The 27,813-nt window shown below is 38.7% G+C and overlaps 1 protein-coding gene across 11 annotated transcripts in view; it reads right to left on the reverse strand.

The window, feature by feature from the left end:
• MAP2K5 (mitogen-activated protein kinase kinase 5) overlaps positions 1-27,813 on the reverse strand; it is a 184,680-nt gene that overhangs the window by 52,022 nt on the left and 104,845 nt on the right. For 10 of the 11 annotated variants that reach the window (XM_044979135.1, XM_044979133.1, XM_044979136.1 and 7 more), the window contains one exon: positions 15,474-15,503. In XM_044979135.1, the coding sequence (XP_044835070.1) occupies positions 15,474-15,503 (30 nt within the window). Of the gene's footprint in view, positions 1-10,505; positions 10,884-15,473; positions 15,504-27,813 lie in introns of those variants that run through there. The other variant, XM_044979143.1, reaches the window with a different exon arrangement.

Here is a 27,813-nt window from a genome sequence, read left to right on the forward strand (position 1 = left end):
TCATGTATGTATGCACTGGGAAAATACATGTCTAATACAAAAAAGGATCATAATCAACGTTTGTTAAATTCTATACAGAAATGATCACACTTGATCTCAAAATGGGATTTAAAAACATTTCTAATAAAAGCTTTTAATGCTTCCATGAAAGCAACAGGGAAACACAAACAGGAACATTACAGAATTCTTTTAAAGATGTTTTAGCTGTATACTACAATAGCAGGCCCAGGTTCTAAGAGAGATACAGCACATTGTTACCAGATTTTATTACACAGTTTTGATAGCAACATATTATTTGAGATCATCTTCATAAATTTTGCATTAAGGTAGCTGTGCCAGTACCTGGAATTGATTCAAAACACTTAAGACACTCAATTACTTTTTAACACTGTTACCCAACGTAATGACATATTTGCTATTTCACTAGCATTTGATGATGCAACATCATTGTAATTGATTCATTTTCTCAATTAAATAAAGCTACTGTGCTTTTCTCTATGTGAATGCCACAGAGACTCCTGAGTTAGATGTATTACCTATTTTCTTTGCCTCAGATATATTGCTTGTAAGGCTGCTCTGTGCTCCTCTGTTAACTCCACTAGAAAATGTAATGGTACAGTCATATTTTTCAAGTTCTGAACAGCGATGCACTTAGCTGTATTTATATTAGGCATATTTTTCACTGTTAAAACTATCTTGTTTACCTTTTCCAAGCTCACATTATTGCATTGGCTCTGCAACTATAAAACAAACCTAACCAAAGACAACTTTACAGTCAATGCCTCTACTTTTGCACACAGTTCATGAAAAGTGAAGCATCCAGTTTTATAGCACATTAAAAACAGGTTTAAAAGTACTCAACATACAATGTTTTATCTTTTTGTTTTCCCTTTTTTGGCTTAAAATTCTGTTTTTCATGCACTACTGTGAGACAAAAGTTTTGGGGACACATTAATCCTGACAGAGGCTGCATCTCAGCATATACAGCATGTTATTTATAACTATTTGAATGAAAACTTGAACAATTTACTTATTAAGTGACCATTTTAAGAGTAAATTGAATATCCTGAGACCACAAACAGGATTCTAATTGCAGCTACTTTACTTTTTGCTCATCATGATACAGAAACACATATTATGGTGATGGATGATATTGCAAATGCTGATAAAGGCAGGCAGGCAAATAAATTAGGTAGATTAAAACAGTATTATGTTTAGATTCCTGAATTATCTGATCATTTTCATCTGAGAGTTTAAATCTTTTGCCAGTAATATGCTTTCACGGTGAGCTGAGAAGAGGTATGTGTATTTAAATGCAGATGCATGACCTGCTCACATGGTCGTAACTGCGAGACCCCGTTGGTCATAAGTTTTTATAAGTATTTCCTTTATATCTGGTATTCTATGAATTTGCAGAATTCTTAACAGATCTTGGATATTTTTGAAATTATATTTTCTTTATTATCCTTAAGCAGCATTTGTTACACGACAGTTAAAAATGAAAGGAAGAGAGAGAGCTATGACACTAAATTTACCTAAAATAAAATAAATCCACAGTATGTTCCTCAGTTTATGGAAAAGTCAATGGTAGTTTGATAAGCTACTCTACAAAAGGCATACTCCAAATGTCATTTTTTAGGCTGGTTACAAATGCAAAAGTTTTCCTCATGCCTCATCTACTATTTAATCAACGCCTCTGGTTACAAAAAGCAACTTTTGACAGACCATCAGGTTATATTTCTGTCGCCATGGAGATACTGTTGACGGGAAGTGGCTGAGAGGACCTCTACCAGTCCCTTTCACATTATAGTCACAAGCACAATCAGAAAACTCAAATGAATCCACCCTGTATAACTTGGAGAAGTCACTGGCTATAGCTTTCATTTTCTCTTTTACTCTCTGGAATTAGTACATGCCCTGCAGCTCTTGTTTCAGAGATTTGTGAGTGACCTAGGTCAGAGCTTCCCATATCAGTTAACAAATTTACTCTTCACATATATACTGCTTTTTAAGGCAGTGGGGTTTTTAAATAGATAAAGGTATATATTAACAAATCAGACAGCTACATAAGTATGATATTTATTTTCATAATTGCTGCAGTTCTGGATTCTAACAGTGCACTCAGCTTGTTTTTAAACTTTAGAGATGTTTGCTACTTTCTTTAAGACTAAACTTTTTGGACCACAAGCAACAACAAATATTGTCTCCATATTGACAAATGAGACATGCTCTTCTCTCCTCAATATATATGGAAAAAGGAGCCTTCTTTCTGCACTCAATTTCTACTGTTTCTTTTTTCTCTTCTTCATCAGTCTTGCTAGTTATTCTTAACCCCGATTCAGGGGATCTGCAGGCCTTCTCAGAAAAATTCCTAGGTGGAATTTTGAAAAGTATTGAATGTCACTCTTAAGTCACGTTAGGCACTTCTGAAAATCCCATCTCCTGTCATTAATTCTGCAATTTACAAACTCCAACCTCCAAGCCAGAGAATAGAGGACAGAATATGGAGAGCTCTATTGAAAGAATTGTTCTGAAAAGCCTTGAAAACAAAGATTGCTCCCAATAACCTTTAATATTAAATACAGTCTTAGAGTTATATAGTTCTTGTTTTCCCAGAGTTGTGCAAACATATATAAATTATACATAGAGATTATTTCATTCACCACTGGACTGCAGCCACCTCACACAGGAACCTATTTACTAGAGTACAGTAACACAATCCACTAGTCTAGAATAGGCTGTGGGGGGAGGGGGAGGAAACAAGTATAGTTGAAATTGCAGAAGGAATTTAGGAGTCAGCAGTGACTATCCATGTTGGAATACAACCAGACACTAGAATGAACACCACTGCTTTTGTGAAAAGGAACTATGGGATTTTTAATGGTCACAAATGAGGAGGATCATTCTTATGTGAAAGATGGTGGTTTTAGTAGAATGGTGTGCACACAGTTATCAGAGTATTATACTACATACACACAGATTAAATCTGTCACAGCACATGTGTAATGGGTATAACACAGGGCAGAATGAACAACATAGGAGGAGATTTGCCAATTATTGTTTAATATCAGCTCATGTCCATGAAAGTTCAGTGAAACTGAGTAAATGTCAATACTACAGAAATGGAGACTATGCAAGAACGTAGATGGATTTCATCACTCCTCTGATACCAGTCCACAGGATTCCCCCAAACTTTCTTGTGCACCAGTTGCTTGATGTCACACTGTGTATGAGGTCTGGTGCCCTGTCCCTAGGATCTTTTGAAGAGGTGCTTCATAGCCAGTCACCCATTTTCACTCCTCTGGAGGGCTCCACTAGGCACAGCAATTGCCCGCAAATAAGCAAGTGGGGGTGGACCCCACCCACTTTCTCCATTTCCAGCCACCTGCTAGACTAAATGGCAGGGGCACGGCTAACTATGAGCTGCATACTATGGGGTGCACTAGTAAACCTGCCACTTATTGTAGAGGCAGAGAGAGAATTTCCCATCTCCCACTGCTATTGAGGCAGGGACAGGCTGGTTCCCAGCCCCCACCCCAGAAACTGGGAGATGTCATGGGGTACATGAACTGTGTCATGGGGTACATGAACATTTCCAGCACACGTCCCTTAGCATGGATTTTTAATGAATTTGTAAACTAGGGGTCAGACCCTGTGACTGGAGAATTGCTAATATAGTTCTTATTTTTAAGAAAGGGGAAAAAAAGTGATCCAGAAAACTACAGGTCTGTTAGTTTGACCTCAATTGTATGCAAGGTCTTGGAACACATTTTAAAAGAGAAAGTAGTTAAGGACATAGAGGTGAACTGTAACTGGGATAAATATACCATGGTTTTACAAAAGTAGATCGTGCCAGACCAACGTGATCTCCTTCTTTGAGAAGGTAACTGATTTTTAGACAAAGGAAATGCAGTAGATCTAATCTACCAGGATGGCAGTAAGGCATTTGATACAGTTATTAGTTAAATCAGAGAAGACGGGGATTAATATGAGAATTGAAAGGTGAAGTGGTTAAAGGGGAGACTACAATGGGTCGTACTGAAAGGTGAAATGTCAGGCTGGAGGGAGGTTACTAGTGGAGTCTCTCAGGGATTGGTCTTGGCACCAATTTTTATTACTGACCTTAGCACAAAAAGTGAGTGTGCGCTAATAAAATTTGCGGATGACACAAAGCTGGGAGGTATTGCCAATATGGAGGAGGACTAGAATATCATACAAGAAGGTTTGGATGACCTTATAAGCTGGAGTAATAAAAATGGGATGAAATTTAAATAGTGCAAAGTTGTGCATTTAGGGACTAACAACAAGAATTTTTGCAGTAAGCTGCAGATGTATCAGTTGGACGAGACAGAGGAGAAAGACCTGGGTGTACTGGTTGATCACAGGATGACTATGAATGTGATGCAGCTGTGAAAAAGGTTAATGCAATCCTAGGATGCAGAGACCAGGAAGTGTTAGTACCATTATACAATGCACTGGTGAGACTTCATCTGGAATACTGTGTGCACATCTGGTCTCCCATGTTTAAGATGAATTCAAACTGGAACACGTGCAGAGAAGGGCTGCTAGGATCATCCGAGGAATGGAAAACCTACCTTATGAGAGAAGATTGAAAGAGCGTGGCTCTTTTAGCCTAACCAAAAGAAGGCTGAAGGGAGATACGATTGCTCTCTATAAATACATCAGAGGAATAAATACCAGGGAGGGAGAGTAGTTATTTAAGTTAAGCGCCAACGTGGACACAAGAACAAATGGATATAAATTGGCCATCAACAAGTTTAGGTTTGAAATTAGGCAAAGATTTCTAACCATGAAAGGAGTGAAGTTCTGGAATAGCCTTCCAAGAGGAGCAGTGGGGCCAAGAAATCTAGCTGGCTTCAAGATGGCGTTTGATAGGTTTACAGAGGGGATGGTATGATGGGACTGCCTACAATGGCATGTGTCTCTCAGGTGACTGCCAGTAGCAGCAATTAGAATCCTGTTTGTGGTCTCAGTAGGACACTAGATGGGGAGGGCTCCAAGTTACTACAGAGAATTATTTCCCAGTTCCCTGACTGGTGGGTCTTGCCCATGTGCTTAGGGTCTAACTGATCACCATATCTGGGGTCGGGAAGGAATTTTACTCCAGCTCAGATTGGCAGAGATCCTGGGGCTTTTTCACCTTCCTCTGCTGCATGGGGCATGGATCATTTGCAGGTTTAAATTAGTGTAAATGGTGAATTCCCTGTAACTTGAAGTCTTTAAACTGTGATTTAAGGACTTCAGTAATTCAGACAGATTAGAAGTGAATTACAGGAGTGAGTGGGTGAGGTTCTGTGGCCTGCAGTGTATAGGAAGTCAGACTAGATGGTCTTGATGGTCCCTTCTGACCTTAAAAGCCATAGCAGACAGCCCCCAAATAAGGAAAAAGATGTGGGAGTGGCCACCCTCAAGCCCTGCAAAACTTGAAGGAGGGACGGAATACCAGACCCCATCCTCAGGTCACCAACCTCCTCACCCAAAATGATGATGATGGATGATGTTAACAGCAATAATAATAGTGTGTGTAAGGCATAGCCATTTGAGAGGAAGTATGACCCTTATCCATTAAACACAAAGGTCACACAGACTGACGGGAGTTGGCTCGTGAGTACCACAGTTCTGTAGGGTTGGCACTTTGGTGAACTGGTTCTGTGGGACAAACGTGTTCTTCATGATGTTGAAGTAATTCCATAAATAGTGACTAGTATCAGAGGGGTAGACGTGTTAGTCTGGATCTGTAAAAGCAGCAAAGAGTCTTGTGGCACCTTATAGACTAACACGTTTTGGAGCATGAGCTTTCGTGGGTGAATACCCACTTCGTCGGATGCATCCGACGAAGTGGGTATTCACCCACGAAAGCTCATGCTCCAAAACATCTGTTAGTCTATAAGGTGCCACAAGACTCTTTGCTGCTTTTACATAAATAGTGATTTATGCTAGGAATGTTGGGAAACATTGGGGGTTTAATTCTATGCATTCCAATGGTCTATGCTGTCTCAATGTTATTAGAAACTTCCTCAAAATTTTATTTAAATCCAAGGAAACATGCTTTTGTTTGGATCTAAATATTGCTCTACACACTTTTGGCAATTTAAACTCTGCAGAATAGTGATACTGCATGAGAACAACATAGTGAAATCAATTTGGGACAAAAGTAAAGATAATTAATCTATTTTCATTGTACAAGATGCATGAAGGAAGGAAGACAGAGAAATAAAGACAGAAAGGCAAATGGTTGGAAAAAATTAGGCAACACATCCATCTGTTACTGTGGCCCATCAAGGAAAAACTGGACTCTTTCCAGTGATTCATACCATCAACTATACTACTGAAATATTGAATACAATCTTGAGGATACTTGAAAAGGAGTAATCCAGAGAGAAGCAAAATCTGGGTATCTGAAAGTATGACTAGGAATGCATCAACTTTATAAAATCTATTTTTAAACTTGAGATCGGCTTAAAATTAACTAGATTTTCCCAATTAAACCTGGGAATAAAATTATAGGCTTTGAAATGAACAGACGTATGCTGGCCATGTTCTGAAGAATACTCTGCTCCATGCCACTTATTTTACTATCATGGATATAGTTGTCCTCCTTAATGATGTGAGTAAATTGTTCCATAAAAATCACAGACTAACAAGGATGTCAGCAAAATCATTGACTAACATCCCGGGCCTTTGGTCCAGAATCTCTCTTTCAACCCATTTCAAGTAATTATCACATTATGTTCTTATGTTCTTAATGCCCAAGGACAAGATTGTCACTTGCACTACATGTTCATACAGGAGAGACTGGGAACGTCTGACACTTTTTAGTCCCTCCAGCCAGTGCGTGAGGGGGAAAGCAGGCTCTATGGGGCCGTTACTTCCCTTCTGCCCAAGTATGCAGAGCCTTGTCCCCTGCTGCTTCCCAAGGAGCTGGGCAGCAGAGCCGAGCTGGCAAAAGAAGGGAAAGTAATAAGACACTGACCTGATGGGCTCAGAGTCACAATTCCTTCCTGGGACATCACAGCTATGTCTATGAGGAGAGATTAAAGAGGCTAGGACTTTTCAGCTTGGAAAAGAGGAGACTAAGGGGAGATATGATAGAGGTATATAAAATCATGAGTCATGTGGAGAAAGTGGATAAGGAAAAGTTATTTACTTGTTCCCATAATATAAGAACTAGGGGCCACCAAATGAAATTAATGGGCAGCAGGTTTAAAACAAAAGGAAGCTGTTCTTCACACAGTGCACGGTCAACCTGTGGAACTCCTTGCCTGAGGAGGTTGTGAAGGCTAGTAAAGAGAACTGGATAAATTCATGGAGGTTAAGTCCATTAATGGATATTAGCCAGGATGGGTAAGGGTTAGGGTTAGGATATTAGCCAGGATGGGTAAGGAAGGGTGTCCCTAGCCTCTGTTTGTCAGAGGGTGGAGATGGATGGCAGGAGAGAGATCACTTGATCATTGCCTGTTAGGTTCACTCCCTCTGGGGCACCTGGCATTGGCCACTGTTGGTAGACGGGATACTGGGCTGGATGGACCTTTGGTCTGACCCAGTACGGCCGATCTTATGTTCTTATGTCTATAGCAAACAAACAGGTGATATAGAGCAAAGAGGTGCTCCATATGCAGACAACTTGCTTCTGTACATTTCAAAGCCTGTAATGTTGTACCCAGATTTAAATAAATGGGCTAGAATCAATGCTTCACTCTAGTCCCAAATAACACGGATCACACAGAAGGCTGGAAAAAGACATTAGTTTCAGTAAACCCAATAAATTTTGATGCTTTGTAAATGGCTATATGGAAAAAATCCAACTCATTTCCTATTTATCAGTTACTGTTTATGCCAGTTCATCCATCAAGGCTGCAAGCAGAGTTCAAACGATCACAGCAAATCAGATGTGATCTATGACTACGCCGCTGCAGCTCCTGCATGAAGTCCATGTCTCACTCATGGACCTGAAAAGTCTGTGTGCTGAGACCAAGTTCAGGATCTATCAAACTTGCGGATTGCCTGTACTGCTGTACAGGTCAGAAACACGGACTGTCTTGCAGGCAGGCTAGGTGTAGCTAGAGGCATTGAATATGTGCACCAAAACCTGAGCATAATGTGGTTCGTTTTTGTGTGAAATCCCATAATCTCACAGATATGTGGTCTTCCTCCAATGGCTCATTACACATTCAAAAGTGGTGTTGCCAGCATGAACAAAAATACTCCAGCACATTGTGCTCTTAAACTCATGCGAAAAGGAATGCATGCCTTGACCTCACCCGGCGTTGCCCTTGGGGGCTGCCCCAGAGAATCTGGGAACTTCACTGTACAATGCCTGGTACAGTGCTATTAACTGTGGTTGCTCTGGCTGACGCAGCGATCCTGAGTAGACTAGGGGTGTTTACTTACTTGCCTTTATGCCAGTGAGAGTCTGACCTGCAATTTTGTGAGTTCTAATTCAAATACTTAGTTACCTAAATAACAGGCTTTATTCATGGTGATGCACTTACATTCACTGGTAACAGTGAAGGAAGGATCATTTCCTCTAGTACCAGCCCATGCAAAGGATGCTCACACATTTCTAAAGATGCCCTGAAATAAATGTAAATATCTCCTTTCTTTTTCATGTTTTCCCCTGATAAGGAACTTATTCTTTATGGCAAACCCACCTCATTTGAGGCTCTTGCTTGATTTATGTAATCACAAAGGTTCCAAAAGGGTTAACCCTGCATTCAGAGGTCAGGATACTGACCTCATGTAATAACAAAAGTCATGTTATTTAAAGGCAACTTTCTCATTCAAATGACAAAAAACTCAGAGAGGTTAAGTTCCAGTGTCAAAGCTCCTAAGCACATAACAGCTCAGGTCCTGACCCTGCAAACACTATGAAGGTGCTTATCTTTATGCTTTGAAATAGTTCCACTAAAGTCAACGTGACTAGTCATTTATGTAAAGTTGATGTCAATGAGATTACATATGTGCTTTAAGGTAAGCACACGCATAGGTGTTTGCAGGATCAGGACTTTCAATACTTCTGGAAAAGCTGGGGAATAACTTTGTGCAGTAAAAGTGATCTGTAATAGGTATAGAATGCAACACTGGAATCCCATTCCCAAAGCTGGTAAAATGAGAAATGTAGCAGAATTCATGGTTTAAATGGTTGCTTGTAATTATTATAGTTAAAAAGGAATAATAATTAAATATCACAAATTAACAATCCATCCAGATAAATGTGTTGTAGATTAGGGTCTAACCTTTTTCCCAGTTTCAAATCAGGATGTTTTAATCAAAGATTTAGGGGGAGGGATAGCTCACTGGTTTGAGCATTGGCCTGCTAAACCCAGGGTTGTGAGTTCAATCCCTGAGGGGGCCACTTAGGGATCTAGGGCAAAAATCAGTCCTTGGTGCTGCTGGTAAAGGCAGGGGGCTGGACTTGATGACCTTTCAAGATCCCTTCCAGCTCTAGGAGATAGGTATATCTCCAATTATTATTATAATTTTCTCATCATATTGATAAGCAAGTAAGATATGCAGCATATTTGATACTTTTATCAGTTTCCTAACTGACGGAAAGTGCATGCTAACCAACAGTAGTTTGATATTTTCACGTGAGAAAAAAAATCTGTAGTGAAATTAACACTCTATCCTAACTATACAATGTATTCCCAAAAGCTAAATCTATTTTAGCTATGAATTTATAATTTCTGGTTGATGTAAAAAGAAATCTAGGTAGATTAGGTAATGATACATGTAGTGAAACCTATATTAAGAAATCAGTCTAGATCTTAAAATAGAAGATTACCGCTAACATTTTCTATAAAGTTAATATGGAAAACATCACTATTTTGTCATTAGCATTTAAACAGTGTTTAATGTCTTTTAAATGGTTCAATGATGCAAGTGGAAGATAACAGATTTCATTCTTACCGGGAAACATGCTTTAACCAACCTTCAGTTTATTCTTACAAAATAAATGAATGCTTAAATGATGTTTCTGTCAACTGAAAAAAACCAACAGTAAAATAGCTACTTTATGTGCCAAGCTAAACTAATTTTTTTTCCTTGACAACCTGCTCACATTTAAATGAAACTAGACCAAATTTGGTCTATAGTATGAATTACATATAAAAAAAAGAATCTTAGACCATTTAAATATAGGGATCAGAAAGCAGTAACTTCAATTAAAACCACAAAATTATTAGGCAAACTTTAAGATACAGCAAATAAATTAATTTGTTTTAAATGCAAAGTGGTTAGATAAGTAGCTTTTTGACCTACAATTAAACCTCACTAGCTGAAAACACAGTGAGGGAAGAATTTGCTCAAGCAAGACCAAAACCCAAATCTTATTTAAAAATGGCTTTGGTATAAGTAATCCAAAAACATTTGTAAAATCTAGTCATATTGACATGGGGTCAGATCCTTAGCTGCTGTAATCAGCATAGCTGCACTGACCTCAATGGAGCCATACCGATTTATTGCAGCTGAGGGTCTGGCCTAAAATGTGTAGCATACATGACAGCATCTCTCTGATACTTCTATGCACAGAAGTATGGTAAGAGCACAAATCTTTCATTAAAAGCAAGCAAAAAAAAAAAAAAAAAAAAGAGGATCTCTTCCACAAACAGTGTTTTTGCCTTCTGTACTTTCTTAGTAAAGGAACCAACGGCAAGATTACAGTGAATGTATACTCTGGCTCTAAAATTTTCTATTATCCACTTATGTTTTCCTTGCAGTGGGATTTAAGAATGCCTCTTCATTGAGACAAGTAATATGTCATCATTTTGTTGAGCTAACAGGCCTGACAGTCTTGTCTCTTTGAGTTAAGGACACTACTGGCTCCATTTCTCATATTGTTGGGAAAATCAAGGTGGAAAAGGCTGGCAGGAAAAAAAAAAGGAGTTAGCCAACTGGCAGTAAGTTCTTTAACAATTCTGCTACCTTTTTTTTTTTTAAACCACTGATTAATTTATTTTGCCACAAAATTGTCTCATTACCAAAACCAACCTAAATTAAGATCTTTCTTACTTTCACTGTATTGTATAACTTATTTGAATGCATGCCTTTTGTATTTTAACAAACATCTTCTCTATTCACCATTTCTCTTGTCTTTTTGATCTTTTTTCTACTTATCATGTTCTTTATTTGAAACAGATTTTTAACAGATAATCTTGATCGTTACAACAATATCTTGCTTGCATTTTATTCAAATAATTCTTAAAAACAGCTTAAAAAGCCGTTTGGAATAACATCAAGCTTGCCATCAATCAAATGAAAAAATTCCGCTGGCGGTTGTATAAACATCAGATCAACTCTGATGTCTTCAAGGATTTCAGAGTGAACCATAAAAAACTCCATTAACTTCTGACAAAGAATGCAAATTAATCACAACATGGGGTGAAATGAAATTAAAGGCTCTTTTCTAATCAATGACAAGGCAGGATGAAATATTTGTTACTCTCTCGCTCTGCACTCAGGCTGCCTAGATATTTGCACTTTCCCTCCAAAGACCCAAATGGAAGGTGTGAGCACAGATTCACCCACAGTTGCTGTTTAGCCCTCCCCACCCCCAGAGCTATCTGCTTACAAGTCGCTGAGATCCACAAAACACACTAATCATCTGAATCTCAGGTGCATCCAATTTGTTATTCACACTCTCTGATGCCAGTGAAAAGCCTGGCGCAGACAGATGCACCAGGAACCTTAAATGACAGTTTTGGCCTCCGGAAGTGCGATCACTACAGCAAAATCTAGTACAGCCTCCAGGTGAAATGTCTGGAGCTCCATATGGAGCAGGGAAAATTAACAACAAGATGAAAATCGCTGCAGCAGCAGGGAGTCTGAATTTTTTGAAAAAAAAAAATGAAATTTAAAGATGAAGAAAGAGAAGTAATAAATTAATGGGGTGTGAAAACATTCAAAGCTTTACAATACCAGGGGCACTATTTGCTCAGAATTTTTTTTGGAGGAAGGAAGGGGGTAGACATGATGGGGAGGAAGGGCCTTCTTTTCTTTTCCTTTTTTTAAACTTCAGGTCATTTTGAAATAATTTATTAACTAAGGTCTGGAACTGTAGCCAAAGGAAAGAAAACATTTTTATACATACAAAAGTACTTTAAATAATTTGTTGTAATCTATACTTTTCAGTAGTTTATTACATCCCTAGCTATTGAGCGTTGCCTGTTTCTTTAGAATGTTTTTCTAATGAATGTATCATCCTTTCAATATACAGCATCACCATAAAATGGTGTGAATAGAAGCTGAGAATATTTAGCAGGAGATTCTTTTTGTTTCTCCTAAATTCCATTATCATTAAACAACCAATTGCCTTCTATCATGTTTTTATTTAATCTACTGAATTTGGCTCTCCATGATTAACTCTACGTCTCTTAGTTTCTTCAGACTCTGCAAACCTTCAGTTTCAACTTTAAATTTAATTAAATAATAAAGAGAAAATGCTGTGAAGTTCCATGGCCGCTTAGTTTTCTACCGTTCCTTCTACAGAGACATATAAATTGCCCCTCTAATCACATTAAATTACTGTTAAACTTTTAAAGGAAATCTAAAACTTTGTTACCCCTGAGCCATCTTCAGCTATCTAAAATGCTGACACTATACACTAAGTACTTCATTTGATAGAAGGGATTTTGATTTCATTTTTAAATGTTTACATATGGAGGGATTTTGATTCTAAAGAGTCTGTTTTCCCTCTCTGTGTGTGCGCAATTCCCATTAGCGTTAATAGAGTTATGCAAACACATCAGGGGAAGAATATACCCTTAAGTGTTTATGTTTATATCGAGAGAAAATCCTATGAGCGTCATAGTCTACTTCTTCCAAAAGGAATTTTACATTACAACGAACAAGTAACAGCGCATCACAATAATGTGTCTGGAAAAAACATTAAGCAATTCAGAAAGTTACTGGATTTTCACTAACTAGCTTGCTTGTATGAAGTTTTTGTAAGAGCAGGGTCTCCTCTAGTTAGCAATGTATTTCATGGTTTTTTTTGGATAAAATTACACCTTTGAAAGAGAACTACAAATACAAACCATAATATATACTACATATTCAGAACACAATCCTCTGAACACTTATGCACATGGACGATTTTACTGACACGAGTAGTTGCTTAAGCGTGAGCAGGATAAAGCCCTAAATGGAAACATACACGACTAAATGTTCATGTGACAACTAAGCAAATCTTTGTAATCTGAATGCTTGTAAAGCACTCTGAAAGTGGAAAGTGCTATCATTAAAACATTCCAACAGAGGCATGAAAATCCATCCTTTACTCTTGCTGGCATATTGGTAAGAGATAAGAGGGAAAATTAACCTCCTTTCTGAATTTCTTGACTATGGTCAATTTCCATATAATCATAAAACTTACATTATATGGATGAAAATAAGGTAATTTATTTGGTTTTTTGTTTTCTGTTTTAAAGAGCAGGAGAAGAGTAACAATTCATTCAGGTGTAATTGCAAAAATACATTAATTTGTCCGAGAACAGGGATGATTCTGTATACATATTTAAGTAGCAGCTCCAGGCTATTTAGGGACAAATTCTGCAAACATTTATGCATGTAAAGCCTCACTGAACTGAGTAGGACCTATTCAAGTGTTTGTAGGATCGGGCCCGTATAGTGATCTAAATATGTATATACAGGCAGTTAAAAAAAAATAATACTCAGTCACCAGACCACAATGCATCTTTGGGGCTATTATGATCAACCATGAAAGTACATATTTAAGATGCATACTATTTATATTAAAAATACTTATGGAAAATAGTTGCTTTTACTTACCAGCCCATATTTCAAAGTCTTACTGTCTCAGATATTTTATATGTTAAAAATGCCATTTTTAATTAGAAGAGCAAAAAGCATCTTAAATTGCTAATCATGTATTTTGCTCCTACTATGAAAATATATTGACACTGCTTTTGAAAATATATAATCAGCAGACATAATAAAATTTCAACGCATACACAGACTAAAAAAAACCCCAATGCTTCCATGATGAAAGTTGCAACCCAGAGTCAATTTTTTATGTAGTTATGTACCACTATCTACAATAGATACGTTGATGCTTTCTTAACTAACATGATGTGACTATTACAGAGACAAGGTGGGTCAGGTAATATCTTTTATTGGACTAGAGTGATGTGAATATGTAACTCTAAAAAATGATGCTTTGCACAAGTACCTCTTTTTTGGATTCTCTCTCAGAGGAGAGTGTTAGTTGAAAAATATGGATAAAAACTCTAAGCTATGTTCTGTTAAAACATTAATGTTATTTCTCTAAATCAGCAAAGACTTTTATCCACAGCAGGTACAAAAGGGAAAGACTGGTATATTTCTACATATGCAGAATCTTTAAAAGTCCATGAAAGTGTCAGGAGAATTTGCTTAAAACAGTTTACAAAAATAGGAAAGAGAATGAGTCCTATCCTATTATTCAATAACCATGTTCATTAGGCATCTGCAGAATCTAACCATGCATAAATTAGTATGTGTAATACAACAGTTATTTGCATAACAATAGCAAGTTAATAGATGCTTAAAGAGCATAAACCAACACCACCTTTAAATCAGACATGCCTCCAGGCACTCCACTCTGTACAGACCAAAATACTTGGAAAACAGAGGTCATAAAACATATGAAACCATAAAAAAAAAATTCAAATAATTCATTGTATCCCCTGAACTTTTTCACTTTTTCTCCCAGAAAGAGGAATAATTTTAAGAATGACACCACAGCTTTTTATTTTGGATTTTGTCATCTTGCAATAATATTTTAGAGTTCAGAACTCTATCTGAATTGGCCATTATTTTTGGAGACTCATGATTTTTAGGAATAACCATATAGATAAAAGCCAAATTCTCCATAGATGGCATTTTTCAAGAACACTCAGTACGTGGTCTTATTCTGCCCTCACTGAAGTTAATAGGAGTTTTACCATGGACTTCAATGGGAGCAGAATCAGGACAATGCTGAGTGTGAAAATTGCACCTGGTATGTAAAATATTGGCATTTTATTAGACCCTATTAAGTGAGAACATTAGGAAAAAACACACCAAACATGTCATCCCACACCATATATTTAATTCCTGAGGGTCTTAAACTATTTTGCCAAAATTCATAATCTGAATTAAAAATGAAAAGAAAGAGGAGCTACCTCTATCTTATTATCAGAGTAATTAAAAAATCCTTTAATCTCACAATAAAACAATCACCATCCTCATCATAATCTCTTCCATTCTCCCAAGGGAAAAAAGAAATACTGTTTAAAAAAATAAAAATAAAAAAATCAGAGATATACTTCTAAATGACTCCTTAAAGATACCACTTTTCAATTTAACAGGACAGATTTATTTGTATGTGGCTCAAATGTTCACAGTTGCTCTCTGCACCTTCATACATAGGAATGAATGTCACAGTGGCAAGCAGCAGTAATGAACAATCTTACCTGAGGATATGGAAACCTCCCAAGAGCAAGCTGGGAAAGAAAATAATATTTGTCTAGTTATATAGATTTGCATGGAGGGCATATTTTCTTAAAGAGAGAAAAGTACTTATCTCTCACTATTGTATAAATTGCAAAAAAAATATATGTGAGCAAAAATAATCCTGAGAACACAGTAAGAGCCGTATTTAGAATGGAGTCATTCACGATTATGCTTTGTTTACAAACAAAATGAAGGCTTTGTTATAAAGTATGCACACTTTTCATTTTGACTTAGTCAACAAAAATATGTCTAGCCCACCAGGTAGCATGTGCCATGTCCCAGTTTTCAAAGAGCTCCTTATATGAAATCATCGAGTCTCAGTAGTGAGGCAAATGACACTGAACTTTACTAATTATATCTGCAATGCATGGGTATCCACATAGCTTTCACTAAACTCCCTAAATCCTGGTTTAGCACACACTGGGCTCAGGGTAAAATGTGGGCTGGGTCAGAGGTCAATCTCCTCCTTGGTTGCTCAAAGTCTTTGGCCAGGAACTTTGGGGGAAGGGAGAGAGCATGGAATCCACAACATCACACTCTGTATTTTCTTTAATTATATTTTAGGTTATATACAAAATAGAGTTGACATATTGCCAAAAATTGTTTTTAAATGGTAATTAATACATTATTACAGCACCTGCTAATGCTGGTACATGGTAAGGTCTATTATTTCCAAGATAGATTCCTATTTTGTCCCAGGTTGATATCTCAGCCTTACAGTACTTTTGTTAAACCACATTTTTTCAAAAAGTCATTTTGGTCATTTTTAAGTGATCAGACAAGATGGGATCTGTAATAACCAGCACCTGATCATCTTGTGCCACTGACTTACCATATAAACATGGGCAAGACACTAGAGCTTTTTAGTTCACACATAAAGGCCATAACCAGCAGTCCATTGCCTCTACTCAGGCAAATACCTCATGAGGGCACCACACGAGCTGTATCTCAGCACATATCACAGGGTATGACACAAACAGGTATAATACAAGCATTGTTGTGAGGCTTAATTAGGTCCGTAAAACTTGAGCTGTTCAGAGGAAAAGGCACTATAGAAGCATTATTACCAATTCTGAGCAGACAAGTTCTTGAGGCATTCATGTAAAAGGCATATGTGACAGACCACAAAAAAGGAAAGTGAGGTTTTTTGTGATCGAGAGAGAAAGAGAGCCTTTGCTGCATTTATTTATTATCGGTAATGAATTTCTACAGACATGCAAAGATAATGAGTAGGGCCATACCAAGTTTACGGCCATGAAAAATGCATCACGGATCGTGAAATCTGGTCTCCCCCCCCCCCCCCCATGAAATCTGATCTTTTGTGTGCTTTTACCCTATATTATACAGATTTCACGGAGGAGACCAGCGTTTCTCAAATTGGGTGTCCTGACCTGAAAGGGAGTTGCAGGGGGGTCACGGTATTGTCACCCTTACTTCTGCGCTGCCTTCAGAGCTGGGTGGCTGGAGAGCAGCGGCTGTTGGCCAGGCGCCCACTCTGCAGGCAGCAGTGCAGAAGTAAGGGTGGCAATACCATACCATGCCAACCTTACTTCTGTGCCGCTGCTGGTAGCAGCACTGCCTTCAGAGCTGGGATCCCAGCCAGCCGCCGCCACTCTCCAGCTGCCCAGCTCTGAAGGCAGTTCCGCCGCCAGCAGCAGCGCAGAAATAAGGGGTAGCAGCACCACAACCCCCCCCCCCATAACCTTGCGCCCCCCACCCCCCACAACTCCTTTTTGAGTCAGGACCTCCTAATTATAACATCGTGAAATTTCAGATTTAAGTAGCTGAAATCATGAAATTTACCATTTTTAATATCCTATGACCGTGAAATTGACCAAAACGGACCGTGAATTTGGTAGGGCCCTAATAATGAGCTATAAAAGGGCTACTAAGTATGTACAGTAACATTTTTGCACAGGTACTTATGAGAGTTGCACATGATAATCTCCATGCATCATCTGAAGATTCCCCCTAATCTCTTCTATAACCATACCAGGGGGAGTCTGCATAGTGATTGAGGAGGAGCTGTTATAGTTCATGATATCAAAAAGTGTTGTTTAAGGGTCCCTACTAACACTGACATGACAAGACATGGGTGGCTCAGAAAAACAGTGGGCTATTGTGTCATTCATCATTCTCAGAATCTCATTCAGATTTTGTTTTAAACCCCAAAGGAAATCACCTCTCCAAAAATTAATGCTAAGGCCTTGATTTAAAAACCACAAAAGTGAGGAAATGCAACATTAAGATCTCCACTGAGCCCTTAATTTACCATAGGAAAAGGGACTGTAGCAACCATAATATGCATCATTCCACCCTCACCTCACTAAAATCCCTCCTACAAACTCACTTCTGCCAGGTAGCCCCCCAACACTAACCCCCACTATAAGCTGTGCTAACTTCACACCAGAGGTGCAATAAGGCAAATCAGAACCCTCCACCCTGTCCTCACCACCCTCTAAAGAGAAGACATCTAAGCTAATGTCTTCCTCTGGGTCTCTTCTGTGTCTGTCTTTCTGTCAATTCTTTGGGACCAGAAACTGTCAATTTTTATTTCTGAATGAAGCACCGAGCTCAATGCTGCTGTTTAACAAAATACACATCATCATCAACAGCTCCAACAAGCAAAGGAAAATAAATGAGGTGACGGCTGGAGGCTGTGTCTCTTATGTCATTTCTGTCTCCCTCACAGCCTTGAGCCTTCTTGGCTGGTCAAACCTGGTGGGGCAGGGCCCACTATGAAGAACACAAGTACCTTCTCCCCTTTAAAGCTGAATGCATCACTCAGCGACACGATTAACTGCTGCTGGCCTAAGGACTGTGTATTACTGTTAGACTAGCATAGAAACCTGCAAGTTTTAGGCACCATGGAGTGAGCGTAAGAGAAAAGAATCCTAAATGTTCTTACTTTTGTAGGTTTAATTATTACCATTACATATTATATTAACACAAACACACAAAACTATATTATTTCATGACACAGCAGGAGGAAACATACAGGTATACACACAGGGCTGAGTTTTGCAGTCCTTACGTGGTACTCACATGGGCAAAACCCTCACTGACGTCAATCACGACTCCAAACTCTTCATTCGAGTCCCAACTGCCAATCCCTTTCCCTAATCATTCACTCAACTGGAGTTTTACCTAACTGAGGACTGCGGGATCCATTCCTAAATGTAGCAGAATAATTGTGGAACTAATTTTCTGTCAAACAAATAAAAAGAGGTAAAGGAGCTTTGAAAAGACAGGAGTATAGAAGAATCAGTTCTTCAGAGGTGATAACCAACTAACAAAACAAAACAAAAAAAAACCCCTAAAGAAAATGGATTTCCTCAGGTAAAGAACTTCACTCACAACTGCAAAACAATACAACAACAAAGCAGAATGTGACAAGTCTGAACCTCCTTGAACCATTATTGTGTTGATCTAGTCAAAGGGCTTTCCCTCCCCCCAAGATTGTCAAGGTATTATAAATTAAGAAACTTACCAAAGAGTATGTAATCTTCCCTGAAATAGCCTGCAGATATGTCACTGTACTAAATGTGTTTCAGATTTAATGAAGCTTTAATGTCCTTTTTAATTTTGCCTGTTTCTATATCACCAGGGGTCGAGCAAGGCAATCAGCACTCAAGAGGGTGGTTTGGTTTAAAACTAGGAAAAACTCATTTGCTTATGAGTTGCACTGTATTTTCTTAATTAAATTTACTGAGTAAAATGGTTTAAGTTCAGCCAACCAATGACCTCTGGATGTAGATTTAGATTTATAAACAGGGAAGCAGTTAAAGTAAAGGGAAAAAACAACCAAAAAAACCAAACAAATTAGAGCTATACCAATAGGAGTTTTGTACCCTTTATCATCTTTACTAAAGAAGTCATTTAAACATAAGCAGCATAAACCCAATGAAAAATGCAAAAGATACCAAGTACAGAAGCAGAGGTAATCTATCAAAAAATCTCTCCCATCCTCTACTTTCACATGAGGGAATTCAGGAAGGGTTTCATTTTTTTTTTTAAATCCTACTGGGTTTAAAACAAAACATTTTAAATCTGAACACTTAGGGTCAGGAAAGTGCTGAGTATTCTACATGAGCTTTGAAATTATGGACAGAGAGAGGAATGCTCAAACTCTAAGGGCCTGATTCTCATTTGGAAGTATAAAGGTACTTTAAAAAAAGTCAGTGTAAATTATATTACCAGAGTGGTACAAAAGGGCTTTAGTATATATGAGAATTAGACCCTGAAAGCATCTACCAGCCAGAAATTTGTTTTTAAACAATGCTCTTCTACTGTTGTACTGTGAAACAACCACGTTTCAGTCCCACTGATCTTCCACTACCCACATGCTGCTCACAAGTGTCAGAAAACATCACACTTTACTTACATATAAAATTAGCATCCTAGAAAAATGTAAAATTTTAATCTTGCACCATTATTAACCAACGTTCTGGCCTTACAAACTAACTAGTACCTTGTGAGTAGTTCTTACACGAGTACTCCCATTGAGTTCCTCAGAACTACTCGTGGGAACAAATGGTTCTAAGCTAATAATTTCATATATTATACATATAAATAATCTCAAATGTCTAATTTATAATAGTAATAATACGTTGAGATCCTGGGGTGAACAGCACCACACACGCTGCAAAATGTTTTACAATATCTAGGGGAAGATTTTCAAAAAGTAGAAAGGGGCGTTACGCCCTCCACGCTCACTGAAAGTCAGTAATAGTTGGATGCCTAGACCCCACTAGTGCTTTTGAAACTCTCTCCTACCTAAGGTTTATAAAGTTTTGTTTTGTTTTAAATACACAGAAAAACTAATCCAGAGAGTGCTTAAAAGACTTATCAAAGTTACCCAATAGACTCACCAGTCCTAGCTAACAAATACCTTGCTCTAACCACTACACAAAGTTGCTTCTTTCAAAAGTTGGGAATTGATACTTGATTAACAAACTTACAAAGGGATGTGTTGCTAGTAAGGATTACTACTGTCACTGAGCAAGTGTGGAAGAACAACCCACATCGTGTTCAGAAAGTAACAAAGAAGGAAACTCAGAACATTTTTTTAGGACACTCAAGTTACAATGTCTCCTACTTAGATTATTGTCTATGCTGTGCAAGTTGTTTTTAATTTACAGTTATACTGAAAAGCATGGGATGTTTTATTCTTAATTTAGACACATTCCATGTTTCCCAGCATAACTGCAAATTGAAAATAAGCACTTACAATATTGCTAGTGATCTAGCTGAAGGAGGACTTTATAGTCTGAAATGTTCTAAAATTTGTTCTTAATTACCTTGTGCACATTTTACACAATTAAATTTCCATCTAAGGATTTTGCATTTAGATTGTGCACTGCAGTTAAAGCCTCATTTTATGGAAAAGCAGCCTTCACTTTGGAACATTCAGACATAGGAAACTTTAAAAATCAGACTTAACTACTGGATTACATAAAATTCCCTAGGTGAGATTCCATTCCAAGACCAATTTATACATTCCTAGATAGATGGCTTAAAATCATCTGAACCTCTTCCAGTGAGGACCTTAATAAATATTAAATACCTCAAAAACTACTATAAGATTTTTCTCTCTCTCTCATATCAATTTCACTGTCCTCTTATTGCACAGTAAAAAAAAAAAAAATCCAAAGGATATAACAGCAATTTACCAGTGTTAAAGTGCTTCTGAGGTTAAACTGACAACAAAGAAGAACAGAAACACAAAGCATCTTGAAGTAGGGTTTCAATTAAATGTGCAGGATTTAGTAATGCAGGACAAAGAAAAAGAGTTACAAATTAATTTAATTTTCTGCGTACAGTTTGCAGCTGCACTCCAAAGTGTCTGGGGCTTAAGAACAAAGCCTTGAAAGGCCTCAGAGTAAGGAAAGCTTCAATTTTTAATGTATAACGCCATTAGTTGATAACTTGTGGAATCTGCGACCCCTGCAGAGGGGCATAAGTGCGAGTAACAGAGACTGATGAAGTGACATATTTGTTCATGTCTAGAACTATGAGGAAGAAGCTTATTACTAACACCATCAGGCCCAACAGAAATATGCCCTAATAACCTTTGAGACATTTCCTGGTTCAACATCTCTTTCTATAAAATATATTAAAAAGCCAAACTTAATTCACCTTAATTAAGGATAATTAGTTTCACTTCTGCTTTTTAAAAACATGGACTATAAAAAAATGAATAGCAAATTAAAGATCACCACTAAATTCCATATTTCTCCCAATCTGCAGATCCTCAGAATTATATCTGCTTTATATATAAGGTTCTGCAAAGGTGCTGATTCAGAACAGTAACTTCTTATCCTTACGTGTCTTATCTATAGACATTATTGTTCTCCTTTATCCTTAAGGATACACATACCTCAGTCCTCAATCCTGTAAACATGTGCACAACTCACATGGGTAGCCCACAGAAGTCCATGAGGCTACTCATGTGAATAAAATTACATGGGTAAAATTGCTCATCTGCCGGGGGATGCTCTAACCACGGCAATACAGGGTCATTCCCATTCTCTCTCTCTGCCGCAAAGACTAGTTAAACATTTATCCACAGTGGAACAGTCTTTGGGCTAGAGAGACAGAAAGGGAATGATCCCATAGTCCAGTGGTTAGGGCACCCAACTGGGAGATGGGAGACCCAGGATCCAGTTCTCCTGCTCCATCTACTCTTTCATTAGTTATTCACATCAGAATATCCCCTATCTCAGTGGTTAGAGCACTCTGCTGAGAGGTGGTTCAAATCCCTTCTCCCCCTCTAAGGGGAGGGGGAATTGAACATGAGTCTCCCACATCCCTGGCAAGCGCTCTGGGCTGAAAGGTCTAAGGTAGGCGTCCGGCACCACTACCACCATGTAAGGGGCCTGGTTCAGTAGGCATGCTCAGAGACTGCCTACCAGAGCAGGTGTCACACACAACATTGGCAGACCCCACACACAACATGGAGCTTAGGAGCCAGTTGGGCATCTGGGTGCCTGGAGGGAGGGAGCAGTGTGTATGCTCAGAGGCAGGAAGACAAGCACTCAGAGAATGCTGACTCTGAAAAATTTGGGTGCCAAGGAAGTTTAGATGCCTACAGGTTTCAGCAGGAGTTTTGTGGATTGCAGTGGAATCAAAACCTGGGACTTAGACCCCTGAACCACAGAGGTTTAGGTCTTAAGTACCTTTGTAGATCTCACTCTAAGTGCTTAAGATTTTAAAATGTATTAGCCACAGGGACATAAAGCACAACTCTATATCACAGCAATTAATTAACAGCTTATAAGATATTAATAAAAATACAACACGCGCTCCACTCTCATTCAAACCCTACAGGCCTGGATTTCGAAGTCGGTTATGCTGGCGCAAATCCATTGAATGGTGCTGGTCTGGATTTACATCAGTATAAAGATCAGATTTTGGCCCGTTGCATCCTCCATAGCAGACCAGTAATAACAACATAGAAAAGCAAACACAGCTGATAAATATCTCTAATATTTTGTTATTTTTAAAACAGAAGATTGTTTTTTCACAGTGGGTCCTTCTATGAAGAGAAGGCCACATTAATACATATTTTATATATTACATATAGACACACACAATGCTATTCCCATCCATCTATTCAGGGACCTAATTGTTTTATTTATTTCAGCGTTACAAAGCCTGCCCACAGTGCAAAACATGATACATTGAGGTCTCAACCTGGGCAAACTGTACCTAAACTTACACTTTATTGCAGCTTAGTTCACAATCTTCACCTAATATAGGGTTACATCCCAGTGCAGCAAGCGGATAAATCATCCTGGAATATTACACTGGCTAAGTTTAGCTGTGAGTGGAGCATATGTGCTTCCAAGTCACTGAAGCAAAGGCCCATAAAATACACTAATTACTGGAAGTTATGGTCACTGAGTGATTGATAGCGCTCTGCAAGGCAACTTCCCCACTTTCAGCTATTCTGACGGGCCTCAACTGCCACAGAGCAATTATTAATTCATGACCCAACCCTCAGGCACTGATACCTTTACTTCTAATTCTGCTACCACAAAACTACTGTTATGGCTGGACACTGTCTTTCTTCATCCTGATGGCTGGGTAAAGATGATAAAAGTGGAACCCTTGTAGACTGGTATTGTTTAGATACATTACCCAAAAACAGCAGAGAAAAACAGGTAATTTTTTGTTCTAGATGCCAGTTGCTAAAATGTTTTGCTTTGCACAAATCGAATAAAATATGCCTAGACAATATATTTTCAAGAATTAAGAACAAATTTACTTTAAGTTGTTATGAGGCAAATCCTGCTCATCTTACCCATAACTAGTCGCAGTACTTCATAGAGAGTACTTGCATGAGAAAGGCAGTAAGTGATTGCCTGTTGTATGAGCAAGAGATACCGTAATGTCATTCTTTAACACAGTCGTTCTCAACCAGGGGTATGTGTACCCCTTGGGGGTACTCAGAGGTCTTCCAGGGGCACATCAACTCATCTAGATATTTGCCTACTTTTACAACAGGCTACATAGATAGCACTGGCGAAGTCAGTACAAACTAAAATTTTATAGGCAATGATTTGTTTATACTGCTCTGTATACTATACACTGAAATGTAGGTACAATATTTATATTCCAATTGATTTATTTTATAGTTATATGGTAAAAATGAGAAAGTAAGCACTTTTTCAGTAATAGTGTGTTGTGACACCTTTGTATTTTTATGTCTGATTTTGTAAGTTTTTAAGTGAGGTGACACTTGGGGGTACACAAGACAAATCAGACTCTTGAAGGAGGTACAGTAGTCTGGAAAGGTTGAGAGACACTGCTTTTACAATTTAAAATAACTTGAAAAAGCTCATTTCAAAAAGGAGGAAATGTGCCATTTCTTTTCGAGCTGTCTGCATAGACAGTTCCTACTGGATGGGTGTCTGCTTCTCAGAAACATCACTGCCATTATTAACAGTCAGGTCAAAGACTCAGGATCCAATTCTGTTCTCAGTTACAATGTGAAAGGAAAAAAACAAAAAGTGATGTGGAAACTGAATTACCCTCACTCCTAGAACTGGTCCCATTAAGTTAAGGTGCTGGCACATAGGTGAGGTAATGCTGGGAACCCTGTACTGCAAAAGACCATGCTGTAGCTCTTCTGGGGGCAAACAGAGAATTTCAGTCTCCTGGATTTTCAATCCAGCATTTGTCAGAAGCACTAAATTCACTTCAAAATATTTTGTAAAAACCTCCAGCTCTGTGTATATTATCATTATTGCAGAGTGATTTGCAGCCAAGAAAGTAACTACCCATCACATTCAAGCATTACTGGGTCCTTGGGTAGTTGGTTAGAGAAGTAACGGTGATCTTTATTAGTTTAAAGGGATGCAGTAAGAAAAGAAGTGAAAGCAATTTAAAACACATCATACTGTATCTACTGAAATGTGCTCAGATCTATCTAATGTGTTCAATTAATTTAACAATTACTTGCTTCCTCAATGTAAGAGTTAAGAAATAATGCTCTTGTAACATGTTTATTTACTGCTGACCTGGTGTCTTCTGGTAGCAGGCGTTCTTAATGACTACAGCGACACCAGCCGGCACCGGCCTGATCCATATTCTCCACTTTAAACCTTTATTTCTTTTTTAGAGGACTCTAAAAAAAACCTCATTTTGGTTGTATCAACAGGTTGGGCTGCACACTGAGAGATCAGGCCTCAACACGGAAGCAAATTATTCCAAAATTAAATTTAATTTGCTTTTGACAGAATTTAGGACACTGAATTTTTCTTTAGACACTTGGTGTACATTTCTTTTTGATACACAGAATTTACAGGCCTGACATAAGATGATAAGAATAGCCACACTGGGTCAGACCAATGGTCCACCTAGCCCGGTATCCTGTCTTCCCACAGTGGCCAGTGCCAGGTGTTTCAGAAGGAATGGACAAAACAGGCAATTATTTAGTGATCATCCCCTGTGGCCCACTCCCAGCTTCTGGCAGTCAAAGGCTAGGGATGCCCAAAGCATGGGGTTGCATCCCTCACCATCTTGGCTAATAGCCATCCTCCATAAACTTATCTTATCTATTTTTTTAACCCAGTTGTACTTTTGGCCTTCACAACATCCACTGAAACAAGTTCTGCAGGTTGACTGTGTGTTTTGTGAAGAAGAACTTCCTTTTATTTGCTTTTAACCTGATGCCCATTAATTTCATCAGGTGACCCCTAGTTCTTGTGTTATGTAAAAGGATAAGTAACACTTCTCTATTCCTCCACACCATTCATGATTTCATAGCCCGCCTTAGCGGTCACTCTTCCAAGCTGAAAAGTCCCAGGTTAAATCTCTTCAGTATTTTCTTTTATAATACAGAAAATGCTGTAGGTAGTTTTCATAAAAAAATTTCAAACTGGATTCCATATTGACAATGCAGAATTCCAGAAAATTAAGATTTACTTACACTCTTCCCTTGAAGTAGGGCAGGAAGACATAAGCACTTCATGCTCCACACTCACTATCACCTAACTTTTTGGTGCAATTTAGCATGTGGGTTATCTACAAAGACAGAAATGATCAAGGCTCTGGTTATACAATGTCCATTGTCCACCTATCTCCAATGGCCTGTTAGAATAGTTGTTATGCATAAGATTGCTCTTGCTGCCTGTCCCTAGGGCTTCACTCACAGAATCAACTGTGAAGAATTCTCTGTGGTGGTCTGTGGCTTTGGACTTGCTTCCCCTGATGGGATTATCTAAGTCTGCGTTTGGGGACTTTTAGAATGTGATTTTAATTTGTCTTAAGTGCAGGTTTTCAGTTACGGTACTTTTGCTGTTCAATGGGCAAAGAGAACATTGATGGGTTACCAGTTTAGGGCAACAGTCAGTCCTTTAAAAATGTGTTGTAATGCAGTCCAGATACCATGGTGATGGATATCTAAGAAATCCTGGTAATCAAGTAAACCTTAAGTGCTCTAGAAATTTGTGTCTGGATTTTGTACATTAGGATTGGCACGTGGATTTTCATGTCAATGTGTTTAAGACTCACATAATAAATGCAGCCCAAAGCTTCACATTGCAACACACTCTTAGGAGACGTTACGTATCAGAGGGGTAGCCCTGTTAGTCTGGATCTGTAAAAAGCCATTTCCATTACATGTGTCTGACGAAGGGGGTATTCACCCACGGAAACTTATGCTCCAATACATCTGTTAGTCTTTAAGGTGCCACAGGACTCTCTGTTGCTTTTTAGGAGATGTTGCAAGTGTCAGAAAACCCACTATGGTTCTAGAATTAACATAATAGGACCTGTAGTGTAACCCCAGAGGATATGAACAGCTGCCAGGAGGCTTCCAGGTCTCTTCCCCTTTCCCATTTAAAAATATACATTTACTATAAAAAAAAAGAAGCACAAACTGTACAATAACTTAAAATTCTGCTGCAAATTCTCAAAAGTCAGGACATTTCCAGTAAAGACTGCCTCTCTATCCTAAACATCTCCTGTTTGGCCCACTATTTTGATATACCTGGTGTGACGAAGTGGGAATGTTCTTAACGTTTTCTCTGAATACTGTGTTGGTGCCTCAGTTTCCCCTATGCATTTCTCAAGTATCTAGGTGGTGGGATAAGGGGTGTGATTGTTGCAGAGCCGAGAGGGCCAGTGTGATGTTGTCTGCACAGAGAATGGTCGACACTCTGTCTCCTGGCAACTGATGGCCTGGGCCCCTCCCCTGCAAAGGTGCCAAATGAAGGTGTTGGAGAACAAAGATCAGGTGGCCTCCTGGCCCGGGAAAAAGACAAAGGCCAGAGGAGAGGCTGGAGAGGGAGAGGGAGCCTAAGCTCCCTGCCCCCTAAGAGGGACCTGACTGAAGGGGTCCTGTTGTCTGTTCTTACAAGCTCTGTGTTGGACTATGTTCCTGTCATCTAATAAACCTTCTGTTTTACAGGCTGGCTGAGAGTCACGGTGAATCGCAGGAAGTGGAGGGGTACAGGGCCCTGACTCCGCCACACTCCGTGACACCTGGTATGTAAAACCATGTACGATTCGGAGGCCCTTGCTTTACACAGGGCTGAAATGTAAAAGACAAATGAGAATTAAGCTTGATCCTTGCCATCATCATAAGTGCGTATTTTAATTATGTTCTTGCTGCTTCTGCTCCATGCAGCCTTTTGACACCCTGGATCATTCCATGCTCCTGGATTGCCTTCAGGAGTCATGCAGACATTCACGCTTACCTCCTGTCACAATTCTGCGCCTAACAAATTGCTCTCATTCAGTCTCCAGTGGCGACTCTAATTCCACACCAAGACCCAACTGTAAGGCATTCCA

The sequence above is a fragment of the Mauremys mutica genome, chromosome 11 (genome assembly GCF_020497125.1).
Source record: "Mauremys mutica isolate MM-2020 ecotype Southern chromosome 11, ASM2049712v1, whole genome shotgun sequence".
Classification (NCBI taxonomy): domain Eukaryota; kingdom Metazoa; phylum Chordata; order Testudines; family Geoemydidae; genus Mauremys; species Mauremys mutica.